The 23,192-nt window shown below is 26.0% G+C and overlaps 1 protein-coding gene across 1 annotated transcript; it reads left to right on the top strand.

The window, feature by feature from the left end:
- LOC145833658 (uncharacterized) lies at window positions 1-1,255 on the top strand. Its single transcript, XM_082940805.1, has 3 exons — window positions 1-93; window positions 559-702; window positions 968-1,255. Exons 1-3 carry the CDS (start codon window positions 1-3, stop codon window positions 1,253-1,255), a joined length of 525 nt encoding a protein of 174 aa, XP_082796931.1.
- The last annotated feature ends 21,937 nt before the right edge of the window (window positions 1,256-23,192 follow it).

The following is a 23,192-nucleotide window of genomic DNA, read 5'->3' as shown; positions in this document are numbered from 1 at the left end:
ATGGAATACCTAGACGGTTTCAAAGATATTTCAGCTTATTTAGACAAGCATGAATACATGGATGAGAAGAATGCGAAGCTGTTGTTCAAGAAGGTTTGATAATTTTAAATTTAAAGATATGTTCTTTGTATAATTGTTTGTTAATAAAACTATGGCAGAATTAATTTTGAATTACTACCAACTACTAAAATATTCACTTATATTAAAAAGTAACAATTAAAAAAGTATCTAAGCTAAAAATTAAATAATTTATTGTAATCTAGTATCCGGATTCCGACTTTTTTAAAATTATAACCCTCCTCGATCAGGATAAAGTTTTCAAATTAGCTGGATTCGGATCCGACCGGATCCTGACTTAAAAATAATACTTGTATTAAGCAAGAAAAAGCAGAGGTTGATTAAAGTCAATTAAGTTTCGAACCTTACACTATATGTTACAAGAATCACTTGAAAAGTACAAATGATCCGTATCCAGTAGATAACCACTTATAACTTATAATTAACTTGTGCTATTTATGATAATTTTAAACTGATTTAAAACCAACAATTTTTTTTCAGGCGTACAAAACGATCAATCGCATGAACCAGAAGGGGGTCTACCATTTGGACGTTAAATTAGACAACATACTAATAAGAGAACATGAAGGCGACATTGAAGTGAAATTCGTTGATTTCGGATGCACTCACATAGAAAGCGATAAGGTCAGTTTTGTTTAGACACATTACTACGTTTACTTAGTTATATAAAGTTTCAATTTTTTCTTATAACTATATTTAAATATACAGTAAACTTAATAAAAACTTTGGTAAATTTAATTTAATTTACATAAATATTCAATTTAAGGTTTACAAAACTTAAAAGAAAAGATACTAAATATTTATATAAAATTACTACCTACAATTGTTAAAATGATCTCAAAACTTGGTAAATACAAAAAAAATCTAACGTTATTGATTTTTTTTAAAGCCGTTTGAAAACTGGAACTGCGTTGGCACGCAAGGATACAGATCTCCGGGAATAATCCAGGAGAAAACATACAAGGACGCCGACATCTTCGGAATGCTAGTTTCCGTGTACCTGATGGTGGAAGGTGATTTCATCTTCGACGATGACGATGACGTCAAGAAGGACTTCAAGGTTCCGAGGGATAGGAGCACATCGAAGTTCAACAAATTTATCACTGAAATGCTGAATGACGTTTTCAGCGGAACCTTCACGCACCAGAAGATGATGAAGCATGGATGGATGAGATGATAAAAAAATTTGTTCAGTTATATAATTAATCAGTTTGATTGATATTTTTTTTCGTAATTAACTAATTGCTTTAATAAATTGCATTAGCGGAATATGTTGCTTTTCGATCTATGTTGAATTTCTTATTAACATGGCTTTTAAAATTTAGCTGTAAATATAACAAAAAATTTTCGTCTTGGATTAGCTGTTGAGACACCTAACTAAATCTAATAATAAAAACTTCTAATTTAGTCCTTTCAAAAATTTTAATATTTAGAGCTATTTTAAGTTGATACATCATACCTTAAAAATATTTTAAAGCGTTTAAGAAAATAAGTAATGAGAAAAGTTTGAAACAATTAAAAACGTATTTAATTTTTAAATAGCAACAGGTAAAATTATAATTTGATGAATTATAATTTATATTTTTGATTATAATTTTAACCAAATAAGAATTTAGATTAACTTCGGGAAAAATTCCGACATAGAGTTCAAAATACACAAAAATCTCAATTTGCGATTCGTCAGCTTTCCGACCAATTTAATTTTTTTTTTGCATTGCTGTCTTGTTTACAAGTATTTCCTCTACTGAATACTTTGTATTACTCTTTATTTATCAAAAAAAGTTATGGAACTTTAAGGTAAATAGAAGATTAATGAACTTTTAAAATTTTATGGACTATAAAATAGTAGTAAGGTCTAAAAAAGCAATTGATGAATTGCATTAAAATTTAACTGTGAATTTTAATTATTCTTTTTTTAAATTAATATTTAAAAGTAACTTCAGTAGACTATCGCCTAAGTACGCACTTTTTATGGTACGCACCTCGCCTTAAGTACGCACTTACCTAGAGAGACAAAAAAAAATCTAAATTTTCTTATACTTTGATTTTTTCAAAAGACTTGTTCCATAGACTCCATTTTTTTAATTTTCTAGATTTATTTTTATTCAAAAACTTTTAGAATATCTGCAAAAAAAAAGCTAACTTTTAATGTGACATAATACAAAACTAGTTAACCACAAAAACTAGTTACAATTTTTATAAAGTCAAAATAAACATATAAAAAGAAGCAACAACAACAAAATAACTAAAGTTAAAAAAAAATAATGAGCATCTTATCATTGTGCACTTATACTATAAATTATTCTATGATATAAACTTTCTCACAAAAACAGTCCTGAAACGTTTTTCTTTCATATAAAAAGATCAAACACTTTTTAGTTAATGGAAAATTATAATAAATGTATTTATTAAACCAAACTTAGCTTGACTAGCATTATGTAGAAACTTTTGATAAGAAAATTAATCCTTTTAAAATCTATTAAAAAATTTTGCAGATTAGAATTATGTATCAAATGTTAATTAAAATAAAAAGACTTGTTTATTTGGTGGCTAGTTGTAAGAAAGAAAACAAACAACTAAATTTCATATTTTACTATGTCGTCAAAAAGTACGCACTACCCGTGCAAAGTACGTACTTTTTGGTCGGGTTCAATTTGCGTACTTAAGTGGTAGTCTACTGTAACTAAATAAATAAATGTAAACAACAATAACTTATTCATCTAATAATGTTGTGAACGTTTAACTTTTTTCATTTGAATAGATTTTTATTTCAAATTGTATCTGAATAAAGTAAAACATTGATAACAACAAACGCAAAACACAAACTTCTGGAAACAAAATTCAAACAAGAAGTTTGAATCTTTATGATAATAAACTACGCTTATTGTAAAACTTGTAAAATCAATTTTTTATTTATATTATTAAGTTCTTAGTAAATTTCAAAGCTGCTAATAACAACTTATAACAAATAGATTATATTTGAAAAAGCTATAAAATATATTTATAATAGCTTTAATTAAAAAGTGAAACTTTGGTAATTGGTCCATATATTTTAATATAACTGTAATAAAGAAAATATAATAAGCTATGATTTCAAATTTAGAAGATGGTTAAATTAGTGCTAATGTTATCATTTTTGTTGATTAAATTGAACATTAAAAATACTATCTACAACACCAAACAAATACAATTAACTTATAAAATTATCTAAGAAATAATGAAAAACCATTCATACACGAAAATACTGAAGAGCATTTCATTAATCTAAAACCAAGTTGGAGTAAAAACTTAATATAGTCAATTCTTATTTAATCTATGGTATTTTGCCATATATTTTATCTAAACTTGCAACATTTATTAAGTTGTTTTCAATTTTTTTTACTCAAAATAGAAATTTAATTTAAAGTAGTATATATATTGATTATAAATTATAATTTTTTTGATAACATGACAAGTTTCTATTTTCCAATCTTTATTTGAAGTTAAAAAACTTACCAAAAGAACTTAGTAGAAACTTAAAGAAACTTGAAGAAAATTAAAACAATATCTAATTAAATAAATGTTATTGTTATAATATTGCATAAAAGTAATGTTTAAAAACATGTTTTTTAAAACATTCAAGCAAAGTGTAATAATAAATCTCAAAAGCAGGCTTTTTATATTATGTATGGTAATTTTGTAACAGTAGTGTATACTAAGCAATAAAGTAATCTTAATCTTGAAGTTTATGTTTTTTAAAACTTGCTTCACTTCATTTACTTCAATCAAACCAACGTATTGTTTTTTTTTACTAATTGTTAGTGTATAGTACAAATAATTATGAGCGTTAACTTAGCTCGATTAGCAGATTTTGCAATTTTAAAAATGTAAAAACTTATATCCGACTATTTTCTTATCGTTAAAGCTAACTAAGCTCTTATTATATTCTAGAGAATGCTCCTTTGCCTTTATTTTTTTAAAAGCTATTGAATTGGGGTTTGAATTTTTGAGTGGGGCAACTTCAAAAGATTGTTTTTTTATGAAGTTTTTCTCTAACGGATGTTTTAGTCAAAAAAAATAAATTTATTATTATTTTGTTTTTATTCTTTCTTTGCTGTGTTCTCAAGGGTTGTTGTTTTTTTCTAAATTATAATATTTTAATAACATATACAAATATGCCCGATTGTAAATTTCAAAAACCTTCGATTTTATATTGGTTATTGTAGAAAAAAAAAGTTTTCGAACTTATTTGATACACTTAATTATAACTATTTTATCCACGCTCCTAAAATTTTTATTCTAAATAAGCATTCACAGCTAAATTATACTTTTCAAATCTAGTTTAAAATCTTTTAGGGTTGAAAAGTGTAAATAAGTTTTTGGTTTACTTTTCAAATTTTAAACTTGCAAGTTTTATAATTTTGTACAACTTTAAGAAAAATGAAATTTATTCAAGTTATTTTATTGGGTAGCTTTTCTTTTATTCTATTCATAATAGATGTTTTTCAGTATACAGTTATGAGAAAGTGTTATATAAAATACTGTAGTTTGATATTTTTATGTTGTAGTATTTGAAAAAAAAAAGATTTTCTTATACACCTAAAAGAACAAACCTATACAGTGTATGAATTCCTTTTAACTTTGAATCATCCTATAAGATTTTTGATTTGGTTTAAAAAAGGTTAAAAAAAAAAGTCACAGCTTAGTTGTTTTATTATTAAAACTATTTAACTGTTATTCTTTACTGAAGGTTTTGTCGTTATATATATAATATTAATTAAATATCTTAGGCAAATATAAGTTTTTTTTATACCACATTCATTAGTCCAGGGGTCGGTAAACTGCGGCCCGCGGGCCAAATGCGGCCCTCAAAAGGTAAATCTGCGGCCCGCGAGCACGTTTTTTTTGAATGGAATGCGGCCCGCGAAAGAAAATTTTGTGGCCCGCGAGCATGTAAATGTGGCCCTCTAAGCAAAATTATATATTATATGAAATTAATTTCATTAATTTCATTTTAAGTCCCTGAATAAAATTTTAGAACAGTTAGAATTCTTTACTGCTTTAGCTTAGAAATGTGAAAAAACAGATTAGCATTCCACCAGGGTTTTTTTCTTAATTTCATAATAATTTTCTTCTTACAAAAGCAAGTTATCATCTAAAAAAATAGAAAAAAAAAGTTTGGATTTAGTAAGCTAGTTATATTTTACTTAATTAGTAAATGATTTAAATGCGAATGCTTTCCATTTTGTACAAAAGTAATGCACAGTAATTAATTAAATGTCATATCTTTGCAGTTTCTTTTTTTTAACATGTATTTTGTACCCAAGCTACTAAATGTTGTATTAATTGTTCCCAAATATCTTTAAAATAATAATAATAAATAAGGTCTATATTTATTTTTTTTTTGACGCATTTTTAGAAGTTTTCGTTGCACTTTAAATTAATTTCTTTGCCCACCAATGTACAAAGTGATTATATTTTTAAACCTTTTTATTTAGTACTTAAGTTAGATTAGTTTAATTTATGCATAACTTTCGAACATTATTGTTTTCATATGTAATACCTAAGTGTGTAGAGATATATTTAAAAAAATATATATGAAAAAAATTAAAATAGTTTTTGTCAGGTATACTTTTTCATTTTTCAAATAATTATTTTTGGCAAAAGTTGTTAATTTTTATGCGTTGCACACTAATATACACAATTTCTGTTCTTTGAAACTACTTATCTAATACAAACTAGATTAGGCATGGTAAATTTATTAAGTTGGCACATTGTCAATCAAAATAATTTGAGTTCAATCAAATATACTTTTTATAATTGCCGCAAACTTAGACTATGACTATTTGAAGACTTTAAATTTCAGGCCAATTTTTCAGTTTTTGTATACTTGAATATCAAGCTACTTCTTGGTCACTCAGGTCAGCTTTTTTGCTTTAAAGAGTTGCAAGTTAAATTTATGATGCATGTTTTGTTCAATTCACAGTGTTGGTTTGAATTATAACATATTTTAAATTTTAAGCCTTGCCGCAGATATAATTTGAAATATCATTTATATTAATTGTATACCTATAAGTGTGAACAATCAGTATTGCCAAAAAACTTAAGTCCCAGAAAAACTTTGAATTTGACAATTTATGCTTAAAAAATCTGTAAAAACCTTGAACTTTAAACAATTTTTACATGTAAAGTATTGAGTTTTGACTTGATACAAAAAATCTACCATATAAATATTTTTTTTTTTATTAAACACATTAAAAGTAGCTGAACAGTATCTTTTTGATTTTGCTATATTATTTATTACAGTTTTTTTTACCTTAAACTTAATTTTATACTAAAAACAGAAGCAAAAAATTGTATTTTAAAAACTTAATACTGGTGCAATGCACCTTTCAGTTTAAAATATATTTATCTATTGTTGTGTATTGGAACTAAACCTATAAATTCTTCTAAATGTCAAAATTAATAAAAACACTTCTTATAAAAAATTCTTAGATTAGCAATATCTGTTGTATCAGTGCTCTCACCTTAACAGAATGATTAAAGTCCTAATTTGGTTAATGCGGCTTTATAATCTTCAGAAATTTCCTGATCACGATATTTTTGTTGTCATTATAAAAATAAACAAAACTATTTACTACCGCCAACACAAATTCTTTAAACAAGTTTTCAATTTTTTACGGTTTCTTTTTATAGTAACTAATTTTGTTACTTTATAACTTGCCTTAACAATTTTTTCTGATCAGTCTGTAGTTACTAAAAATAATCACGTGCTTTATTGAAACTGATGTAAGTGATTTGTGTTTTTTGTCGTTTCTCGCAATAACTCAAAACTAACGTTTTTTAGTTCTTATAGCTCGTCTTATATTTCATATTTACTCTTTTTAGTGCAATATTTTTACTGCAGATATAAAATTACTATAATGCTCAATAAAAAGAAGCTTTCCTACTTCATTAAGGGCTTAATAAATTTTTATACATTTGTTAAAAATATCTAAAAAACTTAATTAACCATTCAAGTTGACTAATAATAATTTTTATAGATATGTAACTAAATCACTGTTAATAAACTTTGAGGTTTCTTTGTTTAGTGAACTTTATTTAAAACAGGGTTGCCAAACAAACAGACTAGTTAAAAAAAATTAAAAACTCAGCCTAGGTAAAACCTGTTTAAGACATTAAAAAAAAACTCGGTTGTGTGTTAAACCTTTATTTTAAACACTTTGAATAAATATTCGAATATTCAGAATAGTTTTTATGAAGGAAGTGTAGTTTACTAATTGTAATTGTTTTCTATTCACATATTGTCCTTTTTTATAATGATGATATTTTAGTTATATATCTAGGCTTGACTAATAAAAAGTTTTTGGCTTTTTTCAACTTTGAATAAACTTATAGTGGTTTGATATAATTCAGACATTTTTGCATTTAAAGTTGCAGCCATGTAAAATACTAATTAATTAGTATTAGGTATTACTGAAGTATTCGAGCATTAATTAAGTTCAAAAATTAGATTTAGCTTATCTACAATACAAAAGATTTTTTTTTATTTACTTATGTAATTATTGAAGTTTCTAAAGAGTGCAAACTATTTAAGACGCAAAAGTTATTTTTAAAATTTAGTATCTTTAAAAATATGAATAGATGCTTGAAAATATAGAAAATGTATAACAGTGACCCATAAATGTTTTCCAAGCTCGGTTTTAATAAAGAGTTAGGTTATAAGTTAGGTTATGATGAGAGTTAGGTTAATATATTAAGTTTAACTTATTAAGTTTTTAAGAATGTACATGTTTTATTAAGACTTGTTTATAATATTCATTGTAAATTTAGTTCTAATAAAACTTTATAATTTAAATAGGCATTCTATGTCTAGCCACAAGTCATTTAATGTAATAAATTGAATAAAAGTAAAACCTTTTCTTGTGTGATTAAAACTAAAACTGCAGCCCGCGAAGATTTTAGACACTTGAAATTTGGTCCGCGAGCACCAACGGCCTGCCGTGCCGACCCCTGCTTTAGTCTAACGGTTGAAGTGTCAAATTTTTATTTTTTCAAATACAAATTGAACAAAATTTTAATTTTTTTTACTTGTTTAAAATGATTTTTATAGAGATATTTAAGACCAAACGTTTGTTGATATATTTTTATTTTAGATTGCCGACTTTAAACTTTCTAAAAAATAGGAATACTTTACTCAGACCACCTCAAATTTTTTGAAATTTAAAACATAACTCAGGTTAGTTTAAAGTTGAAAGTTTTATTTTAAGTTTTCTTGTTTGTCACATCATTTAAGTTTTATTTTTATACTTTTTAGCATTTCTTTTCCGAATTTTGGCATTTATGTTTTTTTCAAACAATGATATGGCCAGTTAATTATTACTCATGATGATTTTATTTTATTTCAAGAGTGGCAGCCCTAATTTAATTGAGACAAGTTGTTTTCTACTTAAATTAACTTATTTTGATATTTAAAAGTACAAAATTTATAGTATCAGCAAACCAGCTAGTCACATCAATCAGTCTGCACCGACATATCTAAATAATCCAGCAATCAACATCCTAATCAGCAGTTTGCCTGAAGAGTGAAATGTGTCATCTAGTGTTACAATCTAATTTTGTTTTATTTTTGTTTAATAAAATATACACTCCATAGTCCTGGACAAGACGTTATACTGTATCCATGTAGTGAACGACTAGATAACCGAGAGATTTTTTCAAACACTAGGTGATTAGACCAAATATTTTTGATTTCTTTTTACTCTACATTAAGTAAAAATTTGTTCGCAATTTTTATATTACAACCATTAATGTCCTTGATTTACGTTTCTTTTTTTAAATAGCATACATGAGGTACGATTTGAAATACTTAGTTTAATATATTGTACCTGACATTAATTAATCAGTTGTGGTTATTCAAGTTTCAATTGTGATAGAGTGACTTTTACTTAAACAGAATTTTTATTGTTTATCAAAAAATAATATAGTAAAATCAGATGTGATGTTTAGCGTTACAAAAAAAAATAAGAACGTCTGGAATTTTGCTTGGTCTATTTAAAAAAAATACTCTAAAATGTAGCCTTTAAGTAACAGTGGCGTGACGCTGTACTTATTAGAATGCACCAATTGAATTTTTAATGAACAACTAAATGTGCACAGTATAATTTTGAGAAACCATATTGGAAGCGGGCCATGCTTTTTTTAATTTCTTCGAAGGGGCCATTAGAAATTAAGTTTTGAAAACTTGATATATAGTGTAAAACATATTTATGGTTAAATCTGTTAAATTTAAAGTATATCTATTGAACAAACTAAATTCTTACGTGAAATAAATTTTAGAATATCAAAAAAGTGTAATGGAATAGTTGTTTCACTGCTTTTTCATTTAGTTAAACATCAAATACTAAAAAATAAGTCAACCGAAAAGCAATTTTTTTTATGAAGCAAATTTACATTTTTAAGAAATAACTGTATAAACCAGCCACAGTGTGTTTATATTGATAGTCAAGACCTACCAGATGTAGTTCCAGTACTAAACTTTCTTTTTATTATGTGTTTGTTACAAATCTCTTTTTTCAATAATGTTTGTAACATATAACTGGTTTTTTTCAATTTCAATTCAAAGTAGTTATTTCTTAGTTTAATTTAACATTCTTATAGATTTAGTTATTTTCTAATAATTTTCACCATACTTAAATTATTTTTTAAAGTATGATGTTGTTTAGTTTTAAGTCTTTGAAGTTCTTTTAAACAAAATATAACCATCACCAGTTATGCTTAATTCTGGTAAGTAATACGGCATACGTTAAATTATTATCTAGTTTTAAATTTAGTTTAAATATAATAATGGTTTTTGGTTTGGTTGTACACTAAACTACAACCCTTCAGTGATATCTACTTCAATATTTTTTGATTTTATCAAAGTGCTTAAGTTTTTAAATTGAAACGAGTCATGGTTTTAAAGTTTCTATCTTTAAATAAAACATGGCAAACAATTGACATGGACCATGGTCAAACAAACTACTGGCTAACTCCTGACAACTTGAATGTTTTCCACCCTTGCCCGAAAGTTGTGTGTAAAACTCAGGCTATATTGAATACTTATAAAGTTTTATTTTAAATTTAACTATGAATTTAATAATCCAGACATTGTATCTTTATTTATAACTATAATTCTTATTCAGAAATAAAGATTCAAAGTATGTTATTTTTTAGGTAGCACTAAAAATTTAAAATAACTGAAGCTGGATTGCAGACTTAGAACTATATTTTAAAATTTTTTAATATAATTATTAAATTTTAAAATTGTCAGGTTTTCACTAACTCATTAATTGAAACTATTTTGGAACTTTAACCCAAAACAGTTTAAAAATATCAAAATATTTCAGCATATAAGTTTCAATAAACTAAAATGTTATTATAAAAGTAAGCAGTAACATTTTAGGATGTAAAGGTGGTTAGTTTTATGAACTTAACATAATCAAGTATACATTTTAGATAATTTATTAAATAAAGTTATATATTTGTGTTATGAATGTGTAAGTATTTGAATAAGAATTTATTAAATACTGAACAGTATTATTAAAAACTTTTAGTTGTTTTAAATTTTGTAGTAGATCAAGTTTGCTACAGAGTTTACTTTGGAACAAATTTTTTTGAAACCTGTTTAAATATCAAGTTTATGTTGTAAGCATATTTCAAAAGTTTTTTAAAATATACAACTTTTATGATAAAAATGAGTTAATCATTGGTTTGAAATAAAACTTTTTGTTCAGTTTATAATATTTTTCAAATGAGATTCTCCAGCTAATATACTAAGCAATGAAAATTTAATGTTTTTTATTTATTAATTGAAATACTACAGGGTTGCCTCTTTACCTGGAATCCTGGAAAAACCTGAAATTTTACAATTTAGGCAAAAAATATTGGAAAAATCTGGAATTTGGAAAATATTTTCAGTAGAAAAATTTTGATTTGACTTAAAAAATCTATCATATAGTTAAAAAAAATTTGTCATCACCAAAAAATTTTTTTATTAAAAAGAATATTATTAGTAGACCTACAGTATCTTTTAATGTTTTTGTACTATTTAGCACAGTTTCTTAGCTTAAAGTTAACTTTAAACTAAAAATAGACTCAAAAAAGTGTACTTTTAAAAACCTTGAAGAAATTCAGAAAACCTGGAAAAGTTTTCGAAAAAACGAGTGGCAACCGTGATACTAGGTTCTATAATAAAGAGTTTAAATAATAAATAAGTTTAAGATATAATAATGAAAACCTAATTTCTAAATGCCAATACTGTATATTATAGTTTTCTAAGTGGTGAAATATTTTTCTGGTAACTCAAATTATCCTTATTAAAAAATCTAATTAACACTATTAACAAATTATTAAAATGTAAACCAACTTTACTATGTTTTATTATTGTATTAGATCTGTTTTATAAAAACAACTAATTGGTAGTGTTTATACACAAAAATTTTTCAAAACTCTATAAAATATAGATTCAAAGTATAAGGTTAATTTTAAGAAATGGATTTACAATCAAAAAACAGAGACAAAGTTTCTAAATACAAACGTGAAAAGCTTAGACCTGCTTCAGACGGTTACAAGCTTGTGAAAAACTTCTTTGATACAACAAGAGATGTTACTAAAATAAGTTCTTCTACAATTTTAAGAGTTTACAAGGTTACAGAAAATCATCCGACAAAATCAACAACAACACCGGATGAAAAAAGCAACAACTTTATGTTATTTCATGGAACAGATCCAAAGGGTGTAAAAGGTGTATTAAAAAAAGGATTCAGAAACTCTAAAGATGGATGGTTCGGGAAAGGAGTGTACATGACAGACTGTCCAGACGTAGCAATGAACTACTGTTTTATTAGGAATGATCGTACTTTTTTGACTCATACTTTAGGGTAGATTTTTGTCAACGAGGTTATTAAGTCAGAAAAGTTTAAAACAATCAAACACGAGGATTTTGATTTAATTGGTGATGATAGCAAACCAGAGAATCAGTTTGAAAAACACGTGCTCAAAGAAAGTCAACAAGCAAATCAAAAAGACTACAAGGAAGATTTTTAAGGAAGAAATTATAGGTATACTCTAAATAATATTAATATTGTAAAAAATCTTTAAAAATTTAAATTTGATATAATGAATAAAATATAATAATATTATAAATTACAGGAATGTTTCACACAATTCGATCAGTTCACAAGATGAATTTGTAGCAGATGAAAGTTTTACAGTTCCAAGGTACTTAATCGTTGTTGATTATATAGATCGTGACTGCAACTTTATGAAATTTTCGAGACAAGACGAAGACGTTGAATTGCTTGAAGATTTGTTTGAAGATGATTTAGATTAGACTAGATAATATATATTGTTATTAGTGCTTAGTTGTTGAAACAATAAAAAACCTGTTATTAATGAAATTGTGAAAAGTTATACAATCCTACCCTTTTTTTTATATACAAAAACTTGTCATTTAAAAAAAGACATAAAAATAAATACATTTATCAGAGTCATATTTTTTGGTCTGTTCAATACTAAAAAATATAACAAAACTTCAAACTAAAAAAATAGTTTTATTTTAATATATTTTTCTAAGTCAAAAGACATATTTATAGATTGAATAACACTTAAGTTAAATAAGTACAGTTTAGAGTCTGATACAGTTAATTTTGATAAACTTTCTTTACGGTACTGGCATTTCAGTTTGATATAACGAACCGAAAAAATAGAAATTTATAAGATCGTTTGTTTATTTGAAAACGCTGTGTGTTATTAAAAATTTTAATAAACAAACGAAAAGCTTAACTTAAAAAAAAGAGAATTATTCTTTATGACGTTATTAGAAACATATAAAGGACCTATTGATTTAATACTTTAAATGTATGGATACGTAGTTCTTAATAACAGACAAAATTTTGTAAACATTTAGTAGAACTGCTTAAATTAGCTCTAGAGCAATTTAAAAAAATACATTTTTATTAATGTTCAAGTTTTGACAAAAATTTTTATTGCTTAAATTTTTCAAAAGTTTAACTAAACAGATTTTGAAAACAACACAATGTTTCTTTCTAGGTGTTCTTAAAATTTAAATTTTTAACTAAACCTGTAAAAAGTGTTTAGACAAGTTTAACAATAGACTTTAAAACAAAATAAAAGTCGTTAATAGTAAAACAAACAATACATAATTTGTCTCTTAATAAGTAAACTTTTTATTGTTAAATTTAGAACTAATCTAAATTATAATTTGTTTTGTAAGTAGTTAAAGTTTAAACGGATTAAATACGCACGAAGGCATTTCTGCACGAAGGGTCAAATATGAACCAAGGGACACTTTTGAATTAAGGTACAGTTTTACATGGAGACAATATTGCACAAACACACTTTTGCACGACTTAAAAAAATATATAATAACATTAATAAGTAAATAAAAAAAGAGTTGCTGATCGAGAGTAAGGGTTAGAGGTAACATTAGTAGTAAAAATAAAATTTAAATAAGAAAAATTATAAATAAAAAATGAATCTAACAAACTAGAAAAATAGTATATTAAAGAAATAAAAAAGAACAAAAAGTTACTGACCGAAGGTACGGAGTAACAGTAAAAGAAAAAAATAATCAAGCTTCATAAATTTAACTAGTCTAAAAAAAATAAAAACGAGAGAAAAAAATATAATTAAATGAAAAAAAGTAAATAAAGAAGTAGATAAAAGATAAACTATAAAACAATGACTAAATAATTATCGATCGAGGGTAAGGGTTAGAGGTAATAATGATAGTAAGGAAAATATATACAATTTTTTTCAGTTTGGAAAAAGTGAGCCCTTATGCAAAATTGACGCCGTGTAAAAGCGTCGTTGCGCATACTAAAGTTTTTTTTAATTAAAATAGTTAAATTGCTACATATTAAATATTTTTTTTTTATGTTCAGTGGTTGCCGAAAAAAATATTTTTGATTTGTTTAGCTAACTACTTCTCGTCATAAAAATACATTTATAAGTGGTTTTTTGTTACGTCAGAAGAAATATCTTTAAATTAAAAAAATATCTTTACTAACTTCTTATCGAAAACAAACCTTTCTTAAGTATTTTTTTAACCTTTACCATTATGAAAAAAATAACTAACTACAGTTGTATTTTTAAAAGCAATAAGATAACAATTAATATAGAAAATTTAAAAAACACTCTATATATGTATTTTTATGTGTTTTGCTAAAAACGCTGAACTCATCATACGATTAAAACAAAAACTTCTATACATATTTTAGTAAGAAAACATCAGTACTTTTCAATATTGAATTAGTAATGATGTTCTGTATATAGAGGTTATTTTATTCAGAAAAATAAAAACAATTAAACTTTGGCCTCTAATGTGATAAATAATACTAGAAAATTAAATAAGTAAAACTTAAAAACTTAAAAAATATAAATTATAATTTTACAATGTTATGTTTAAGCTTAAAAAATTTAAGACTTTTACTTTAACTTAATAGTCTTTGAGTAGTTAGTCTTTATTTAAATGTACTGATATTAGGTGTATAACTTTTAACAAGCTTACTTTTATAAGGTAAGTAATCTTTAAAATATCAATACAAACTTTTTTTTTTACTTAAATTTATTCAAGTATTAATAAAGTAACATTTTGCGGGTGGGTGTCAGAATGACACAGCGACAAAATGACACGGTGCGTCGCTTTGGCACGGTGCGTCACTTCGACACGGAGGGTCACTTTGGCACGGCGACAAAATGACACGGTGCGTCACTTTGGCACAGCGAAAAAATGACACGGTGCGTCACTCTGGCACGGTGCGTCACTTTGGCACAGCGACAAAATGACACGGTGCGTCACCTTGGCACGGTGTGTCACTTTGGCACGGAGGGTCACTTTGGCACGGCGACTAAATGACATGGTGCGTCACTTCGGCACAGCGACAAAATGACATGGTGCGTCACTTTGGCACAGAGGGTCATTTTGGCACAGCGACAAAGCAACACGGTGCGTCACTTTGGCACGGAGGGTCACTTTGGCACAGCGACAAAATGACATGGTGCGTCACTTAGGCACGGTGCGTCATTTTGGCACAGCGACAAAATGACACGGTGCGTCACTTTGGCACAGAGGGTCACTTTGGCACAGCGACAAAACGACACGGTGCGTCACTTTGGCACGGAGGGTCACTTTGGCACAGCGACAAAATGACACGGTGCGTCACTTTGGCACAGCGTCAAAATGACACGATACGTCACTTTGACACAGCGACTAAATGACACGGTGCGTCACGATAGCATGGATTAACAAACTTATATGTAAAACTAAACTTCTTCAGTAATATAACTTTTAATTGTAAAATTTTGATAGTAATTAGTTAAACAAAAGATTTATTATACTTTTTCCAAACTATAGTAGCTTGATACATTTGATACTATATATGTTACATTGCTTAAAAATTTAAGTCATAGTATAAAAACATAAATTTCTTAAGTTTGTTTTTTACGTTTCACGACTTTTCATATTTATGTAATGAATAAAATTTAGTATTTTTTGTTGTTAAGTTTAATTAATTATTATCAGGATTTGTTTAAAAAAATAACTAAGATTAAAATTAATACAGAGTTATTTCGTAGTAAGAACAAGTCATGCGTGTTTTAACTGTAGTTTTAAAAAATACAGAGTTAAGCTGCTTTTGTAGTAACTAGCCATTTATATTAAATATGTATATATATTCATATTTAACAAAAGTTAATAAGTTAGGGTGTTTACTTAAAACTCTGTATTGAAAATATATAATAAACTTGTCTGAAAGCAAATAATTAAAATAAACGGACCTGGAGCCTAAATTTATGAAAAAATTAAAAATAGTATTATGAACAGTTGAGAGAAAATTAAGAGTCTGATGCAACCATTCATGCGCGTTTATATATTTATCACTTAAAAAAAAATCACTAGAAGAGGTTATACATACAACATTGCTGCTGCAGCCTTCTAATTAAAGCTGCAGCCATTCTATTAAAGTTAATACTTTAAGTCTTTTTTATTTTTACAAAACTTTTTAGTCTAAAATATAAAAAAATAAACTTAGAGTATGACAGATATTATAGTATTTTATTGCATATAAGGATTTAATTGGATTTATATTTATACAAAATCAGTAAATAAATTTCATAATGATACAGTAAAAGCAGATTTTAATTTGCGTGTAAAACATTTCTTCTACTTTATATTCTTGAGTTTTATTACAAAGTTTTAAAAAACTCGGTTTTGTCATAACTCTATTATGAAAATAATGTTTAATTTTCTATTTTTAATCTTGCAACCTATTAAGTCGCCAAAATAGCGCAAGTATTAATTTTTTTAAGCATAAAAACGTAAAATAAGAACCGCATTAGAATTTAGAATTACAACAGCAGAAAAGTTGCTTTCGATAACGTCTGAGTTTTAGTTTATAAAACAAATTTTCCTCTGTATTTACATCTACTAGTTTATTGTTTTGATGTACTGAATGATTGAAAATGAAGATTGTATTTTTTAAATCAGAATGTTGCTGAAGTTTAAATAATATGTTTATATGAGTTTTTATCTTTTTAGTCGTAAAATGGCAAGTCATTTTCTAATTTTTATTACTCGTTTCAAGTTCTAGTACTAAACTGTGTTTAAGATTTTCCATTCGAAAGTAATCAAAAATAAATTTTCGTTAATTTTGGCAGTCGTATTTTGTTTAAAAAAATTGCTGCTTTTGCATCTTTGTGAACGTTGTTTGGTATAAACAACTAGTTGTTGTTTATTAAGCACAGCTTTTAAGCACACCTAATACCTTGCTATTGCTTAAAAACGAGCATGTTTTTTATAAGTACGACGATGAGAATAGAAGGTATAAACATTACGTGTTTCACTTTATTTTATGAAGTCACGATCAAAAATTCCTGCGGTCTTTGTTTTTAAAGTTAATCAATGTGATTGTTGCTGATTCTACAAAACCGGTTAGAAGACAGGAAACCGAAAAGTTTCCTAGAAAAATAAGATCGTTGTCCATACCAATGAAGATTGACGTTTCACAACAAATCGTTCCCTCCCTTATTAACCACCGTGTCATTTTGTCGCTGTGCTAAAGTGACCCTCCATGTCATTTTGTCGCTGCGCCAAAGTGACGCACCGTGTCATTTTTTCGCTGTGCCAAAGTGACCCTCTGTGCCAAAGTGACGCACCATGTCATTTTGTCGCTGTGCCAAAGTGACCCTCCGTGCCAAAGTGACGCACCGTGTCGTTTTGTCGCTGTGCCAAAGTGACCCTCTGTGCCAAAGTGACGCACCGTGTCATTTTGTCGCCGTGCCAAAGTGACCCTCTGTGCCAAAGTGACGCACCGTGTCATTTTGTCGCCGTGCCAAAGTGACCCTCTGTGCCAAAGTGACGCACCGTGTCATTTTGTCGCCGTGCCAAAGTGACCCTCCGTGCCAAACTGACGCACTGTGCCAAGGTGATGCACCGTGTCATTTTGTCGCTGTGCCAAAGTGACGCACCGTGTCTATTTGACGACCGTGTCATTTTGTCGCTGTGTCATTCTGACCCGCTCCCACATTTTGCAGTCTAAACTAAGTTAGTATTTTTAGCTATTTGTTAAACTACTTATTCACTGAATTTTATAAAACTTTATGCTCAAAATTAGTTCTAGGCAGCCTTAGCATTTTTTTTATTAGCTAAGTTTAAACATTTTTTCGTATTCAGTAAAACAATTTATTTTTTCAATATAGATTTTTAGTTTTATAAATTTAAATTACTTAAACTAACAATAATAATCAAGTACCTAAGAACATAAAAATATACTATAAAGTAAAATAAGTTTAGATATTGGAATTGATTGACTTACATTTCTTTCTAAAAAATTTTAAGCAAACAAACCTTAATTTTAACATCTATTGCATATCAATATAAAACAAAACTTCGAAAAGTGAATAAATAGTTTATATAAACTAAAACAAAATATGTTTGTTTAAAAGTATCTCATAGACGTCACCAACAAACATACGTCTAACTATATTTGATATAATTTTGACCAAATATCAAAAAAGTCAGAAATTAATCTTATTTTATTTATATTGCTGAATAACAGCTAAAAATTTATAATCCCATAACTAAGAAAGAAAATAACGATTTTGCACCAAGGGTCAATTTTGCACGAGTTTCATTTATACACGAGAGTAGAAAAGTACAGAAAAACAAAAAATAAATAATAAACAGAAAAAAACTAAAAAATACTAAATAAAAAAAAATATTTACTGGCTGAGGGTAAGGGCTGGGGGAAACAGTGATAGTGAAAACAAAAAGACAAACATAACTAGTAAAAATAATTATAAAAAAAATTAAAAATAGGTTAAAAAAAATGACCGAGGGTAAGGGTTAGGGGTAACAGTGATAGTAAAAAAAAAAAACAAAAGCAAAAACATAAAAAATTAATAAAAATTAAAAAGAATAAAAACAGGGATAACAGGGATAGTAAAAAAAATAACTAAATTAAAAAGATAATTTAAATTTATACAGAAATTAAACAATAAATAAATAAAAATTTAATACGTGCAATAAAGTCTCCGTGCAAAATTATCTGCTCGTGCAAAACTGTGTTCGTGCATAAGTGACCCTTCTAGCAAAAATATCTCGTGCAAAAGTATCTTCGTACAATTTTGTCCCCTCGTGCAATTTTGTTCGCTCGTGAAAATTAGACATCTACCCGGTTAAAATATATGAAAAAACATATTTGTTTAGGAAATACAATTTTTTTCAGTCAAAAGTTCGTTAATATGTTTTTAATCGGAAAATTTTTTGTAGATGTTTTTTTTTCAAACACGTCTTTAATTTTATACCTTTATTTTTTGTCAACAAGAACTTTGTTCATATACCAACAGGACAATGAGAGAATATAAAATTTAAGATTGTTAGATATATAATTTAAAATAAGTTCACTAATTAACACATTAAAATATAAAAATAAAAATGAAAGAGTTGAAAAATTATTACACAAAAAGAAGTTGATTTACAGTTATATACAAGGTTTTTATACTAAAAATAATCGGTACTAATCAGATAGAAGTTACTATCTACTCTTATATTGATATTACATCACATATTCTCTTTTCTTAGCAATAAAATATAAAAATTGCTTAGATAAACTAGTATAGTTTTTTTACAAAAATTTTTAATTAATTTTGAAAAACCCTAGCCTCAACTGCTTAGACAATTTTTAAACACACTTATATTTTTCAAAACTTATAAAGTGCAAAATACTTTATTATGTTACATGTATAGCATCTTTTATATGAAAATTGGTTAAATATTAAAAAGTTTCTGTAAAATTTAAGCACAAATTTGCATTAATTATTTTATTTCCAATGAAATGATTTTATTTATAAGTCATATTAAATAAGTATAAAAAGTTATAAATTATAAGTTATAAAGGCTAAAAATAAAGGCTTGAATTTCAAACGTTTGGTTGTATTAAAAAAATATACTACAACATGATATTAGACATTTATAAAAAATTTGGTTTTTTTGTCTTTAATTGTTATAAAATTCTAGTTTACTTAAGTCAGTTTACAAAGTTTTAATTTAAGCGTCGGTTGAAAAAAAAGTGTTAAAACAAAGTTACAAAACTAAATTTTAAAACAAATAGTTTATTAAACAAGATAGTAATACTACATTTGACATATTATTAATAGTACTTTTATTTCTAAAAAATCTTAACTAGTACAACTTAATCACCTACAGTTCGTTGAAAAGTTAATTCAAAACATTTTTGTTAGTTAACTGCTTTAAAAGTTTGAATGAAGTTTATGAAAAAAAGCAGTATTAAAACGCATTTATGTTGCAAAGTTTTGCAAATGCAAATGTTTTCATTAATCATAAATGTCAGCTTAAAACGTTACAGAACATTAGTATCACAAAAATCCAGGATATATTTAAATTAAAACAATGACGCCTTGAATATTAGTACATCATTAATATGTTAATGATTTAAAAAGTTTTCATTTGTTTAACAAAATTTAAAGGAGTTTATTGTGAATTAGTTTTTTTTATGAAACATTACATGTTGTTAATAATTTCTACTGACCTCACCTATAAATTACCATGAGTTTATTGTGTTATAATTTTATAATAAATATTTCATAGATTATATAACAGCATCTTTAATTTGTTTTTGATAGCTTTTATAGCTGTTTAAAATAGTTCATAGATATAATTTATTTACCACATGTCTTATTACCTCCGATAAGTTATTTATAACAAACAAGACACTTACAAACTGAAAATTATTTTTATTGCACGTATTATTTCTTTGAAGTCTAATAAAAAGCTTTGCATATTTTTTAACCTATTGTTTATTTTTAGTTAAATTCAATTATATAACGTTAGATAATTTTAAATGTTTTTGCCGACGTTACCAACAAACAGTCGTTTAGTTTAAAAATATAATATTTTCACAACACTGATAACAACGCAAACCATATAAACTATCAGTTTTGAAGCTGTACAAAACAGCTAAAAAAATAAAAACGCTCTAATCTATTATGCTTTTATTCTGTCAAGTTTTTACTTGTATTCTAATTGATACTTATAATCTTTCGTTGTGAATTCAAAAATAAGTACCTTGCTTTAATATATAAAGTTTAAATAAAGTTTAGAATAACTTTATATAAATATACATGTATTTTACATACATATAATAGTTTGTAAGCCTGTACCGATGAGATTAAATAGTTACTAAACTATTAGATTCAAAGCCTCCTATGATTTAATGTTTTAATTATTTAATAAATTCCCTAAAAGTTATTTTAAAAGTATTTTGTATTTGTTATGTAGTAGTTTATTTACAATTTTGATACTAAACTTTTTATTTTAGTGTTTAATAAGGACGAGTTAGACATAAAGTAAAACATTAAAAGTTTAAAATGAATAATTTAAAGCAAACAAAGCTAAAAAAATACTACAAATTTATCAAAAATAATTACGAGAGGTTTCTAACACTTTCAAAACTTTTTAAAAGAAAACAAATTTGTGTTACTAGACTGACTTCTGTTAATTAACTTATTTTTTTGCAAACTTAATTCTAGAATGAAAACATATTAAAACCCATTATATAACATATTTTTAAAACCTTGACAGTTATTGATTAAACATATTCAATGAGAAATTGTAATTTAATATTGATCAACAAAAATATATGTGGTTTATAGTTACTATATGTATCTATTAGTTTGAATCTGTATATGCTCCCGAATAATGTCTGGTAATACAAAACTTACTTATAGTTTCAAGCTTTAAATTTTGTAAATTTAAAACTTAAAGCTTATAGTTTAAAAAGGTAATAATTTTTTTAAGCAGATTCATACTATGTAGTATTCTAATACACCATTTACTATCATTTTGCTATTGAAACTAAATTAACTTAGTAAAGTAATTAAATTTAAGTAAACTCAATCACCTAAACTACATTAAAATTCTCATTTAATGAAACTGCTGTTAATAAACGGGTTTATAAGTCTAAATACAAATCTAAAAACAATAAACAATATAACCATTATAATTAATTTTAAATGTTACTTTAACAAAATCACAAAATTCGAATGTATTTATGAGTAGTAAAACGACACTTTGACCTTTAATACATTGTTAATAAGTTGTCAAAAAGTTTAGAATTACAAGTTTCTCTTACATTTTAATATATTTTAACGTTGTTCGTTGTTAGTTAATTTTGTTTACACTTTATTTGTATTTATGAGTAGTAAAACGACGCTTAGAACTTTAATACATTGTTAATAAGTTAATTAAAAAAAAACATAATTTAAAATTTTTAATTTTTGAATTTCAATATACTTTAACGTCGTTCATTTACTTAGTTTACAAAACACTACATACTTTATTTATACTGACGTCACCAACAAACTATCATTTGTTTTAAACATATAAATATTTTACAAGACAGAAATAACAGTCTTGCTTCGTCGGTAATAGTTTGTACAGCTCTATAAAGCAGCTGAAACTTATAATTTATTTTTTTCAAGTCTAATTACACATGTTAAGTTTTGCACAAGAAACAAGGTGCTCACTCATAAATTGAAATTATTTTAATATAAGTGTTCTTCCTTTGAAATCTAGTATATAGTATACATATATATTGAATTATAGTTTACTTTTGTTTAAATTTATTCACATTTAGTTAGAAAATAAATAATTTTTTTCATCAATAAACTATAAACTAGTTTAGAAATTTAGATATTTTCAATACTGAAAGCAACATCATCAACAGTTTTCAAATATAACTTAGAACAATATAAAAACTTTATAGTATCCTACACTTTTGTTCTTTAAGATTTGTGTTTATATACTATTTGTAGCTCTGAATCAGATATTCTGAATTGAAAGCATAATAATTAGCTTTTATGTATAAATAAGAAAAGGCGAAAAGCAATATAACGAAATTCATAGTTTGAGGTACTCTCAGCTCTACTTTATTTTAATTATTTTTTTTAAGTAGAACTCATATTTATAGAATAAAGGAAAGTTTTTTATCAGACTAATTTATTACAAAAGACGACACAAAAAGCAGAAAAAGGACTCCCATCGTATTATACTTTTTTTGTTGAACAAAAGTGTATAAAATGTAATAAAACATGTTCGAAATAAAATATAAAAACAAGTTTTTCAAATTCTTACATAAAATGTTTTTTTATCTTAAATATTAAACATCTAGCTATAAAAAATACATTTTTTTATCAACATAATTTATTACCAAAATAAAAACGAAACAAAATGTACCAAAACTTGATGTTTCATCTTGAAAAGTTTTGTTTATTCTTATTTAAAAGGGGTGAACGTGACCATGCATCTGTCCCCACCTCTTTCTCATCAGCTTGTGTTGCGATGGCAACAACTTGCTTAGCAACAGTTTGATGAGCTGCTCGTTGCTACCACCTTGCGGTGAGTTGCACACAAGTTTGTTTAAAATTGTTGATTGTTGCAGTGAAACTACTGCGTTGCAAATCAGTTCCTCCTGCAATTCAAGAAATAGTACAAAGATTAAAGAGTGAATAAACTGACACTTACTTTTAGTTTTAATAACTAACAAAGAATATTT

Source organism: Thalia democratica, chromosome 4 (assembly GCF_965202585.1).
Source record: "Thalia democratica chromosome 4, ktThaDemo2.hap1.1, whole genome shotgun sequence".
Lineage (NCBI taxonomy): Eukaryota > Metazoa > Chordata > Thaliacea > Salpida > Salpidae > Thalia > Thalia democratica.
The sequence above is the reverse complement of the archived record's forward strand: the minus strand, read 5'-3'. Positions and strand labels throughout refer to the sequence as shown.